This window comes from Megascapheus bottae, chromosome X (genome assembly GCF_031878675.1).
Source record: "Megascapheus bottae isolate mThoBot1 chromosome X, mThoBot2.hap1, whole genome shotgun sequence".
In the NCBI taxonomy this organism is placed as follows: domain Eukaryota; kingdom Metazoa; phylum Chordata; class Mammalia; order Rodentia; family Geomyidae; genus Megascapheus; species Megascapheus bottae.
The window spans coordinates 21,455,522-21,469,382 of record NC_143547.1 but is presented as its reverse complement, the minus strand read 5'-3'; the positions used below and the strand labels follow the sequence as shown (position 1 = coordinate 21,469,382).

The following is a 13,861-nucleotide window of genomic DNA, read 5'->3' as shown; positions in this document are numbered from 1 at the left end:
AATCCTATTCAGGAGACAGAGATCAAGGTCTGAAGTCAGCCCAGGTAGGAAAATCTATGAGACTTATCTCCCATTAACCACCAAAAAGCCTCAAAATGTGCCTCAAGTGGTAGATTGCTGGCCTTGAGTAAAAAGCCAAGGGACAGCGCCCAGACCCTGAGTTCAAGCCCAAGGACCAGCAACACACACACACACACACACACACACACACACACACACACACAATGCATATCCCATAATATTCACAGAAACGTCATTTATAATAGCTCAAACATGAAAACATTTTGTAAGTGTACAAATTGTGCTATATCCTGAGTGGTATCCTAATTGACCTTGGAGGAGAGACTGCCATATAATTTGTAGTCACAAAACTTTAGATGGGGTTGTCCGCACATGATTCAATTTACAAAAAGTCCAAGGACAGATAAAGTGATTCTATGATAGTACAATGTAGCTAAGTGGGGTATGCAGTTATCTGTGTGTGGTTGCTGAGAGGGGGCATGAGGAAAACTTCAGAACTGCTACTCTGTACCTTATTACAATGGTTTCTAAAGATGTAAAAATTCAAGCTGTAGCACTTAACATTTTGTGCACTTTACCAAATATAAATGCTATAATTCAAAAAGAACAGAAAGATGTTTCAATTTGTCTTTCAGATTTCATTTGAAGGAGGAATGTATGTTATATACAAGTCATTCAGAATTAAAGCATGAATACTCTTACAGTTTTGAAGTAAAATCAACCTGGGCCCAAATGTTTTGCATTAAAAGTATGTAATGCAGAGATCTGACTTTAATTTAGAATGTAGATACATTTCTTACCAAAATATACTAATAAATGTACAATTTGCAAAAAAGGTGAACCATGGGTTAGGCTCTATTTAGGATTCTATACATAAGCCCAGCTTTCAATATAAAGTGGAAAATTTTAAATGAAATACTGGAAAGTATTTCCACTGAGGAAATACTAAAATGATTTTCTAAAAACACTAACATTTTCAAGGAGGAATACCTGCAGGTTTGAGCAGTGCCCTCTACAAACTTTGTAGAGTTTACCCCATGCCAAGTGCAAGCTCCTAAATGGGTATTATTAGAAAGCTACTGCCTTCTCAATTCTTGGTTATTCTACAGAAAAGTACTTTTTAGATCCATTCATTTGGGAACAGATCAATTCATGCATTCACTTGGTTTTTTGATGACTCATCAAGAAAGGAAAAATTGATTACAGTTAATATATGGCACCTATTGTTAAAATGTTCTTTAAATCATTGTAAGCATTTTTTAACTTTAGTAACAATCAGGGCATGGGGACAATAGAATTGATCTGCAGATTGCATTTATTCAATCCAATCCAGAGAAGAAAAGAGGGAAGGGAAGAATATATGCTTATTAGAAACGATGAAGAAAAGAATAGATGTTCATTTCCTTTTAAAATGAAATCTGGATTTTAAAAAAGAACCTACTTAAATCTTTGTACTTATTTCATGGTTTTCAGAGGCCTAAAATTATATGAAGGCTCTATTTCTGTAGCCAACAATCTATATAATTCATGAAATGTCTGCAATAAAAAATAGACCTTTTCGGTGGTTTGGGCCATATGTGGAGAATTGGGTCCATGTGTAAAATAGGGTGGCTCTCATCCCCTAGATAAATTGTAAACTAAAGTTAGACTCTCAAGTCAAATCTCAAGATGGAATGGAAGCATGCTACAACAATTAAAGAACCACAACACAATCATTTGTAATTGCTCTATTTATTAATACATATATCACAAGTGTTCACAATATCAATGCATTCTTGTTGGCATGCTAGACAGAGGCATTTTTTGAAGATCTTTAAAAAATATTTTGACTACTGTTCCACCCATCACACTCCTTTTTAAACTGATGTCATGAGGTCCTCAAAGTCTATAATGTCAATGCAAGAAAACAATAAAAAAAGAAGAAAAATAACACAATAGCAATTAATTGGGGTAGAAATCCAAAGTAAATATCATTGCCTTCACTGGAAGCAACAGGACAGCTTTCTAACAGGACTATATATAAGTTTCAACTCAGGGGAGGAAGTGCACTAATTGTCTCTACATACCCAGGCAAGAATCAGTAATGAGCAAGGAGGCCACCTAATGCTCAACAATTCCCATCATGCATGACGCATGCTTTTTTTTCCTCCTCATGAACAACTACTGATGTTCCTCCTTACATGTCCTAGGCAGCCTAAAGAAGGTAGGAAAGAGCCTTAGTAAAGGGAAAACCAAACCAAATGAGAGTAAGCCAAAAGAACAGTTAACTATCATCTGCTTATCTACGTAATGGTGCATGGCATTTATAGACCATGGTGAGGGCATAACAGGGGCCTCCCATACTACATGCAGGGCCCCAAGGGGCCAATGATGATAACCAGTCACCTACGATGAACTGCAGTTGGACCAAGTACACGTGGGGGAGCTGGCACGCACAAGGTCTTGGGGTTGGGGGTTCACTAAGACTAGCTACACACTGTGGCACAACAGGGCTTCACAAGGTAGACACTACACATGATGCGGGCTGAAAGGTGGAGCAGAAACTGGGTAGGAGTGGCAGGTGCACGCAGGGAGTAGGGTGGAGGGTAGGGAGTTGTGGGAGCAGGGCAAGTGTATTATGTACTGTGCTCTAACATTCTTTGGAAGTCTTTCAGAGATTGTTGCAGTTCCTTTTCAGAACAGATCTGTTAATCCATTCTTCCTGAAAGACTGGAGAAAGAGAAAAAAATGTGAGTTATTTACAATAATTAAGGACTTGGGGAAAAAAGGTAACAAGCACTTGAGAGGTTAAGGCATAAGGATCAGGAGTTTGCGATCAGCCCGAGGTACACAATGAGACTGTCCCAGACAGACAGACAAATCAAACAGTGAGCAAGCTGAAGAGACATTTTTCCACAATGGCATCACTCGTACCTCCTCAGCATTGTAGGCATGCAATTTCTGCTCAAGAACCACCAAGAACAGATAGTGAAGGGGCCTAAAAGCCTCCTGTCTATTTGAAAAGTGATATAAAGACACACCAAAGGGACCCTCTAATTTAGCATTCCCTACTGCCACTTACCTTCTCTTTACACCATCTCATACTGGTTGGCCGTGATAAACCGGGATAGACAACAGGCCAGCAGCATGCCAATCAACTGTCGCCAAGGAGACAAATGAAAATGAGAATTTTAAGTCACTGAACTCTAACCTTCTCTCATCCCTAGATGAAATTTTAAATTTAAAGTTTTATTTTTCCTTGATATATAATACTTGCATGCGAGTCTTTTTATTTTATATTTTGTTTTATTTTATTTAGTTTTGCCAGTCCTGGGCTTGAGCTCAGGGTCTGAGCACTGTCCTTGGGCTTTCTCAAGGCTAGGGCTCTACCACTTGAGCCACAGCACCACTTCTGGCTTTTTTTTCTATGTATGTGGTACTGAGGAATTGAACCCGGGTCTTCATGCATGCTAGGCAAGCACTCTACCACTAGGCCACATCCCCGGCCCCTATTTTTTTTGTCATCTTTGAGTAGTTGAACAAAGTTGTTTTGATTCAACACGTTTAGGAATCCTAAGGTGATATTACTATATGTATCTATCTGGATACATTTCTTTTAGGCAAGCAACGGTTTGTGTGTGTGAAAATGTTAAAAGGTACTAGAGGTAAAGAGCAAACCTGATTTCAACAGTGGTATCTAAGTGGAGATTCTGGAATTGGGCTTAAGTGTCCAGCAGTAGCTTACTCTGGCCATTTCTGAACAGTATCTGATTCCAAGTAATTTTAAAATATGTTCATATTATGAGAGTAATGCAAAAACTTAAGTGACACAATTAGGGAGATTAACTAAAGGCCAAAATTTCATTCACATCAATAACCATATACATCTGGAAAATGTCTCAACCTAGTATGCCATTTTAGCTATATTTGACTGACAAATAATAGTTCTTTCCTTGATATAAGAATAGAGACTATTCCTTACTGGATCCATTTGCCAGTGAAGGAAGAAAAGCCATGGTTTGTGAGATAGAGGTAAGATGTGAGAGGAAAAGGAGAAAGTAAGGTTCTACATTCTTTTTGTCTCTCATGCTGCAGCTATCTTCATTCTAAATGAACCCATCTACACCCAAGGCCTATCTTCTAGTTTTTCAGTAATTGCAGAGCTACTATTCCCAGAATACCTCCCTTTGCTCAAAAGATCCTAGTCTACTTGTCTTTGTACTTCAAGCGAACCTGGCAGGTGGCTCTAATAAAACAGTTTAACACAGTGAAGACACCATTATGCATATCATCCCCATTCATTAGCAATCAAAATCCTCACTCACCGATCTGGAGGATCAGCAATTTTTTAGATAAGAAATGAATTGCAGAGAGTTTGGCTCAGTGGTAGAGTGCTTGCCTAGCATGCACGAAGACCTGGTTTGGATTCCTTGGTACCACATATATAGCAAAAAAGCCAAGAAGTGGTGCTGAGGCTCAAGTGGTAAAGCTCTAGCTTTTAAAAAGCCCAAGAACAGTGCTCAGGCCCTGAGCTCAAGTCCAGGACTGGCAAAAAAAGAAACGAATTGTCTGTGGCTGGTAGTTTTGCCTAGTGGTAGAGCGCTCACCTAGCGTGCACAAAGACAAGGGTTTGATTACTTGGTACCACATACATAGAAAATGCCAGAAGTAGTTATTGTGGCCCATTGCCAGAGCATTAGCCTTGAGGAAAGCCCAGGCCCTGAGTTCTAGCACCAGGACTGGAAGAAAGAGAAAGAGAAAGAGAAAGAGAGAGAGAAAGAGAGAAAGAGAGAGAGAAAGAGAGAGAGAAAGAGAGGAGAGAGAGGAGAGAGAGGAGGGAGGGAGAGAGAGAGAGAGAGAGAGAGAGAGAGAGAGAGAGAGAGAGAGAGAGAGAGAGAGAGAGAAGGAGAAGAAGAAGAAGAAGAAAGGAAGGAAGTAAAGAAAAAAATCGCCCCATTTGTAAGGAAATGGAAAGACTGAAAAAATCATATTAAGTGAAGTAAGCCAGACTCAAAGGAACATAGGCTCCATGGTTTCCCCCATTTGTCATAATTAGTAGAAACCTTGGGCTCTCCTAGCAGAGATTTACAACAGAACAAAATCTAGATACATAAGGCCATATAGGATGATGCTAAATGAAAGGACCTCCAGGATATAGAAACAAAAGCCATATAATGAGTGATTGTTGTCCTTAATGTACTATGTTATCTTTCATCTCTTTTGCTGTCCCTTGGTTATCTCATATTATTACAGTATCTCACTTTGTTATCTGATATATTCTATATATGCGTATTTGGTTATTTGAAATAGGATGGGGGGGGATAAGATGAGGGGTGAGGGTGGGGGGAGGGAAATGGGTCCAAGACATGAGAAAGGGTAGCAATGTATGTGAAGTAATGCACCTTCTATCTGGTGAATATAATGTAACCCTTCTATTAATTACAATAAAAATATATGGAAAAGAAAAAAAGAAAGAAAGAAAGAAAGAAAGAAAGAAAGAAAGAAAAAAGAAAGAATGGTGGAACAGTGCCTAGAGGTTGTTTTTCCTTGGTCAGTATAGCCTATTTTCTCTAAGTAGATGGGCATGTTTTTACTGAATTTGAGGTGAGAATGGCATTTAGATGTGTGACCCCATGACCAACAGCAATAGCTATACCTGGGATTGTAAGAAATGCAGATTCTCAGGCCTCGCCCCATACCTGCTAAATCAAAAACACTGGGGTATTCCAAGCAACTGGTGTTTTCACAATCCCTCCAGGGGAGGGGAGTCACTCCTCCTGCAGACAACCAGATTGCCCTTATCTGATACACAAAACACCTATTACCATTCCAGTCTACAGCACTGGCCAGTGTACATTTTGAATTCTGCCCTCCTGTCTCTTAACTCACCAAGCAGGTTCTTATCTTCCTTTGGAAAATCAAACCTGTGCTGCTAAGATATGCAAATAATAGCTTTTGTCGGATAAGGAAAACTCATTACCCACTCTGACTCACTGTTCTGCCAATGCCCTGGCCTACATCATTTCACACCACAGAATGCAGGATATCATATACTTGCTGCCAAATGAACATAGGTTTCATGGCTGCAACTTTCAAAATATTCTGTCAGATGTGAAATGAAAATCATCCATGAGTGTAAGGATTTTGAAATCTAAAGTTTATCTAATTTTGAGAATTAAAATGACCATTTTCTAGAAGCAACAAATATAACAGCATCTTTGACAGTGTCAGAACTTAGATTCCAGACAATAAAGAAGTAATCAGTCTTAATAAATTATTGACTCTACTGCAATCCTGTGCAATATTATAATCTCAACACTCTAGATAAGACAATGGATTTAGGGGAAGCTAAAGTATCTCTCTCCATACTACATGGGTAATGTGCAAAAGGACTTTCCTACCAAGTCTAGACAAATGGGCATTTTACTTCATAGGACAAAGGTAATGGGAGTTTAGGTACTAACATGTCTGATCAAACCCCGCTGGCTCTAAGTTAGCCAAGTTAACTATCAGAGAACAAAGGTTTTGCAGTCTAATAAAAGACTGGACTCCTTTTAGTTTTCCTTATACTTTACACAGCCTTCAGTCTCTGAGACAATAGAGGTATAAGGCCAATTTTTTAACAGGTGATACCATGGAATCATAAGAGCAGGTGAAGAAAAGGGCCTAGAGAAAATGCAGGGCAAGTGAAGGAAGTAAAATGGAGACATAGTGCTCTGATGTTTCCTCATAACCTTAGCCTTTACTCAGTAGATCTAACTTTATTACAGAAAGGTGAAAGCACCATGGTGTAATGAACATTAGCTAACATTTGCAAGGTTTCATGATAACATTTGTTCCATAATTTCTGGGAAGAATGTAGACAATTGTGTCTCTACTTCATCCTGTATATAAATCAATCAAAAATAAAGAACTTAATGTAAGAACCCCAAACTTTGAAAATAACCCAAAACTTTGAGTGCTGGTGGCTCATCCTTGTAATCCTACCTAATAAGGAGGCTAAGCTCTGAGGATCCAAGTTCAAAGCCATCTTGCAGCAGGAAGGTCTACAAGACTCTCATTTCCAATTAATCAACAAAGAAAAGCCAGAAGTAGAGCTGTGGCTCAAATGGTAGAGTGCTAGTCCTGAGCAATAAACCTCAGGGACAGTGCCCAGGCCCAGAGTTCAAGTCCCATGATTTTTTAAAAAAGGTACAAGGTAGAGAAAAACAAAACAAGTGAACCATGGGAATGAAAGTAAGAAGAAAACTACTAAAGAGGAGGAAGGGGAGGGGAATAGTGGGTAAGGGGTTAAGAAACAATAATAGAGGTGAATACGATCAAATAATATTACATGCATGTATAGAAATTCTACAGTGAAACTACTTACTATGTACACCATTTTAAAAAAAAATGAAGGAAAGGAAACCACAAAGGATGAATGCAGCTAAAACTGCTTCCAGATCATTCACAAGTAGTGTTTGCTCTTCCCAAGCAAGCATCCATTGTTCCAGGGAGGACCTCAGTCTACTCACATTTGGGAACCAACGTCAGTTCCCATGAATCCTGAGGTTACCAGTGTCATTTATGGCACCAGCATAATAAATCTACTTGCAGATCCTCACGCTGATGACTGGAGAAAGCCAGCCTTGTCCAGTCTGCTACCTGCCTCAAACTAAGCACAACAGGTCTCAGTTCTCTGTTCTACCTGGCCTTGTGAGTGGCTGTGTGATACTACTGGACTTTGTGTTTTCTATCTTAACAACCATGTAGTTCCTGATAGGACATAAACTTGCTAAAGTATTTCTCTTGGTATTCCTTGGGGTCATAGCACCTCTCTTACTTCCTAAGTGTGCCACAAAGCACACTCACTAATCCCTAAGCCAGGATATTTCTTCAAGATAGCACAGGGAAATTGATGCTCATCAGACTTGCTAAAGATTTGGCTGAGCAGAAATTCCTTCGTAGGGATTTGTGAGAGGGGAACAGAAGAGGTCTTAATTCAATGGATGCTTTGTAATTCGAGAAGAATCCATTTGATTTGATCCACCTCACTAATCAAAACAGGATCATTAGCTGCACACCTTTACACCATGGCCACATGGGAATATTATTAGACGATCTGACATCTCATCCATGAGATTCCAAGATCACTGTTTTCTTCATGTGTGGTATTGACATCGTGTCCCTTTATTTCTTTAGAAGCTAGGATGGAATACTTCACCAACACCTTTATTTCCTCCAAGGGGACTGATTTCAGTTTTAACAGTGTGATGTGATATATACCTGTATTAAAGAAACTATGTTCAAGGCTATCAACTACATTCTAAACATTTGCATGAGTCCCAAGGTTCTGGATCTTTCAAATTATCCCTGGGTCATTATGGAGGTGTTACTGAGTATTGTTATCAAAATAGTATAGAAACTAAAAGAAAGTTCCAGGCAGTGATAACCTTGGAAAAGTCTCTGGACACTTAAGTTAATTGCACTGTCTATGACACTGCTCTGGTTTCTCTGGGTGTTTGCACATTAAGGATTTCTTTCACTTCAAGATTGCAAAAACAATGAAGCATGGCGAAATAGAATTCTGAAATTGCAACAAGAAACACATTCCTATTGACAATCTACATGCTCTTTTAAAATGAAATGTCACACAGGTTTTTATAACTACTTGGGAAGAAAGGCATTTCTACCTCCCTAAACCTAACCTCTCTACTTGGCAAAGATAGATGATCATGCTAAATGTTTATTCTTTGATCGAAGCCATGGCCTAGATCATTGCTGTGAATTCTATAATAATTTATTAAATACAATTTACATGCAGTTCTTTGCATTGTATATTTTATTAAACATTTTTACAAAGTTGAATAATTTAAAGTGGATGTAAAAAGGGAAAAGTGGTGCTGTGGTTCAAGGGGTAGGGCAGTAGCTTGAGCTGAAGAACTTAGGGACATCACCCAGGCCCAGAGTCAAAGCCCCACCATCAAAAAAGTACATAAATAAAGTGGATTTATATTTGTAGGCAGAGGGTCAGAAGTACAGATGCATGAAGTAAAGCTACACTCTGATATAGCCCCTATAGATAGAAATTTGGAATTTTGATTGAAACAATTAGGCTTTGTGAGAAAAATAAATTTGTTGTTCTGGAAAGACTTTGAATTAAACAAAGTTTTTTGGCAGCTAAGGGTGGAGAGTCGGGGGGGGGGTTTCTTCTATCTATAATAAACTTGGATAAAAAAGAAATCAGAAGCCTATGGGAAGTCCTGCAGAATAGATGAGAACTGAATTTTAGATTTAGTTTAATCTTGTTTCATCCTTGTGTGTGTATGATTTGTTTAACTAACGTAATGATTGTTCCCATTTTTAAGAGTATCGAGATAAAGCAGGGATATAAAATTTAATACACAAAACTGAACTTCCTCTAAATGATTAGAATAGTCAAGCCCAGAGATTAAAATTAAAATAATGACCACAAGATGAAGTCTGTGGAAGTTTGGGCTTTCTTTAAAGGGAGTGATGTCACCTATAATCTATAGGAATTAAGAGAGAACAAAAAGGGACAGGTCAACCAGGAAAAAAAAAAGCTTCTCCCAAATCTACATCAACCATTTGATGTTTTGAGTTGTTTATGTTCCAATTAATCCAGCACCTTGTTCAGTTAACCTCCATTTGACCTACAGAAGAAGCAAGTTGTTTTTCTGAAGCTAGTCATTAGTTGAACTGTAACTGATATTCCCTTGATGGCAGAACTTCATTTAAGTTGAAAAAGGAAAATCAATAAACAGATGACCTGAGGACTAACAAGCCAGGAGCTCTGACCCCATCTATCAGCTTCCCCCAAGGCACAGAAGGCAGGCTGAGAATCTGGAGAACAGGGATGGAAAACTGAGCAGGAAGCAGGCCAAAAGCTAGACCAGACAACTATGTAGGTAAATTACCTGGGAGAATGCAATCCCAAATGCCACTCCAGCGATAATCCCCATGTTCGTCTCCATGAAACTAGTCACCAAGTCGTAACATCCCTAGAAACAGAGAAATAAGGTCTCATACATGAGCTTTCCTCAAACTAGTATGGACTACATGCACTAGTAAAACTCTCATCTATACTTCAATCATAGCAAATATAATTGCAATTCACCCTAGTTTACCAGCACCATATACAAAGAAATAGTCAAACAAAACAAGATGATGAAACATACAAAAACTATAGAGTTGTGAAATGAATACTTGTACATTTTCCCTAACATTATGACTAATATATAGCCAGTGTTGTTTCCACCTAAAATCAAGCAAATCTAATTCTCTGGATGAGCTATTTTGAAATCCTAGACACAATGGCATCAACAAATGTTGTCATTAGTAGGATAAATTTAGTGAGAAATCTGAAAGCTCAATGAAGCAAACGATATAGAGATAGAGGAGGAGACATGAATAGATGAAGAGGCACTCTACATCCTTGGACAGGGAACACTGGCATCATAAACAGCCATTAGCTTTTTGACAAGGAAGGACATACTCTTGGATAAACAAAGAGAAATCATCTGGTTAGAAGGAAGTGTTTGTGCACCTGCCAACTTGATGGAGCTTTCCCAAGGGAAAATATTAAGATTATTCTTAATAAAAATCTACTTTCCAGAGTCATCTTTTCCAAAACTTTACACGTGACCCTGGACACCTTATTTCCTCTGTTTGAACTTCAATACCACTATCCAAAAATGAACTGAATTTCACCTTATTATAAAATCTTTAAACTGTGTGATTAAAGGCAACAATTATCATCAGTTAATAGTTTAGAACTGATGAAGTGAAATTTTCTCTAAGATGAATAATTTGGTTGGAGTAAGTTTTGTTGCTGTTATTCTAGATTACATTTGCCAATGTAGCCCAGATAGGAAATGCCAAAGTTTTTGTATCATCCCTAAGACTAAGGCAATAGCCAACTCTCTCCATATATACCTGACTTTAAGATCAAGTGGTAGGAGAAGAACTGTGTACCTATTACTGGTACATTTATTTGATACTGACCAACTCAGCCCAGAGTTCTGAAATTGACTTATTCATTAAAAAATTATCTCTCCCCACCCCCAGTTCTCTAAGAAAGGGCTTTTGACTTACGTATCTAAACTATTATTACATTTATGTAATAAATTCAATCAAAGTGATTCTTATGGATCAAAAAAAGTTATACTAAGTAATAATTATTTCTGAAGGACAGCAACACCAATGTCCTAGTATGTCTTCCATTTTCAAATTCAAATCCTAACAATTTAACATTTCTCAGAGCTTGTAAAAATTCTACAATTCCCATACCTTCTTATTTCTAGTGGTACCCGGTTTTGGATTCTGGGCCTTGTGCTAGCTAGCAGTTGCTTTAAAACTTGAATGACATTCTTCCACCAGCTCTTTGCCTTTTTAATTATTTTTTGAACAGGGCTTCACATTTGTGCCTGGGCCAGCTATTTACACTTCTTACAGATCTGGGATGACAGATGCACATTAGTATACCCAGATTTTTATTAGTTGAGATGAGGTATGGAGAATTTTTTGCCTCAGATGATCTTGAACTGCAATCCTCCCAATCTCTGCTGTCTGAGTAGCTATGGTTATAGGCACGAGATACCATGAACCATTAATGTTCTACCTTATATATGATATTTTAGATGCATAAATCATTTACAGAGACACACAAGTTTCAATGTGATTCACAAAACATATCCTTGGTTATCTAGTACAGATATCGAAAGCAGGGGAAGGAAGTACGTTTTGCTTCATGGGAATCTGTGAAATTTGATTCTTTCTAGTAGAAACTTACTGACTTCATTTTCACTAGGGAAGTGATACATTACATTACTTTTCGAAAGATAGAGGGAAGGTGAGGAGTTTGAGTTAGGAAGGAGTGAAAGAGGGATGGTAAGTGGCTATTGTAACATTTTTCCCACATGTTAAGAGTCAAATAGTATTTTGCCATGCTGGCTGTCATTACTGTATCTTCTCTCCCATAGTAATTGCCAGGTCAGGGAATGAGGGTCAGTGAAATGTTAGGTCAGCTCAAAATATGAGACACATACCTGATAATACCACCCCAAGAGAAGCAATGCAGGTCATTTTCTTAGTAAAATAGCTTAGCATAGATTTTCCCCCTTCCCCTGTGGCTTAAATTATATATATATATATATATATATATATATATATATATGCCAAACATGCTTTCCTTTTGGAGTTTGGTTTTTATTTTGCAGTCCGGAGAATGGATATACAGGGTCTCACACAACCTAGGCTCTACCATTAAGCTATACCCCTGACCTAATTTTTGGGGGGGTTAGGAGTCAGTTTATTTAGTCTCAGGCCACTCCAACCACTAAGAAGAATCATGAAAATGAAGTAACTGCCTGACAACTGTAGTTCTCTCTGAACCACATTCTTCAGTGTGTTGAGGTTTTATTTAGTCTTCTTATTTGTTGAGACAAGTTTTCACTATATAGTCCATGCTGGCCTCAAACTCATGATCCTCTTGCCTTTTCCTTCCCAGTGATGGGAAGGTATGTACCACCAGGTCTGGGAATGTGTAGTTCTTGAATGAGCAGCACTGCATGACCTAGGAGCCTGTGAGAAATGCAAAACCAGAGCCCTTACATGATACCTGCTGAACTAGAATCTGACAAACCTGAGTTCTTTTTTAAATATATAAAGAAATAAATTTAAAATCTTTTTAACAAGATCTCAAGATATTTGACAGGCTTCTGTAAAAACTTGTCTGTGTTTTTTTGTTATACATAAAAAATCAAGTCAATGCATCCTATTAGTAATAAGACTAATCAAAATGATGATGAAAGTACTGTGAGACCATTTTCCATCTATGGATTTATTTTTGCTGCTGTTAACCATATAGACTCAAAGCCCATTTTCCAAAGCTCAATAGAGCTCTTCAGAGTTAAAGAAGTGCTCTGATGCTATAACCACAGGGCACAGTTTTATGCAACCTTAAGTTCTACATTAAAGCATGAGTATATCTACATACAACCAACTCTCTCAATTTCCCAATAAGCAAGCCTGCTGTCAGGCATGAAAAAATCTACAAAAGTTTGCTATATATTATAGGAAACACCTAGAACAGAACCGTTAATTTATCACCTTAGCATGCCTAAACCAACACAGTCACAGTCACAGTCACAAAGTCTAATTCCAGACAGGCTCTATGAAGAGATTTCTCTGTCGTTGCCAACCAGAATAATTTCTCCTGCACTTATAACCAGGCAAGGAATTAATTTTTAAGGTGTAGGGGATCAGCTATTATTATTAGCCAATTAAATCTAAAGACATTTCACCATCTACTAGCAAAAACAAAATAAAACCTAGCCCCAAACCAGACAACTATCCATACAGCTATTCACACCTTCTTCTTCTCTCTCCCCTCAATCTACAATGGAAGTTGAATCTCAGGCTATTACATAAAACCCCAAAATCATCTTTCTTTGCAATCATAGTATAGGATTCAAAACACTGAAAAGATCTATATGGACAATCTGTTTATTCTAAGTCACAAAAATCTATGTAATCAGAACATAGCAATAATTAAGGTCTCCTGCGGAAGGAAGTTAGGGGGATTACTGGCATTAAGTACCTACTATTACTGGCTCTATTCCCTACCTATCGCCTATCCTTTCTTGATATGATAGCTATAAAACACAGACAGGAGGAATCATTCGTCTCAGAGGTTCACGGGGGGAATTAAATGAGAATGCCTAATAAAACTCAGCAGACAAAGTTTAGCTTCTGTTAGTTCTTGTTGTGTGAAGGAGGCTGTGGAGTATGGAAGGTCAGTGAAAGCCAAGATTGTAGTGAGGTTGGTTTGCAGGTTGTCAAAAAAATGGAAAAGTGGTAT

General features: G+C 38.1%; 1 protein-coding gene across 1 annotated transcript in view; it reads right to left on the bottom strand.

Annotated features, from left to right (window-relative positions):
- Positions 1–1,733: 1,733 nt before the first annotated feature.
- Positions 1,734–13,861, bottom strand: part of Tspan7 (tetraspanin 7) — a 115,513-nt gene continuing 103,385 nt past the window's right edge. The window contains exons 6-8 of the mRNA XM_090325766.1: positions 9,918–10,001; positions 3,083–3,158; positions 1,734–2,730 (exon numbers count right to left, since the gene is read on the bottom strand). Coding sequence (XP_090181892.1) covers positions 3,090–3,158; positions 9,918–10,001 — 153 coding nt within the window. The 3' untranslated portion in view covers positions 1,734–2,730; positions 3,083–3,089. The remainder of the gene's footprint in view (positions 2,731–3,082; positions 3,159–9,917; positions 10,002–13,861) is intronic.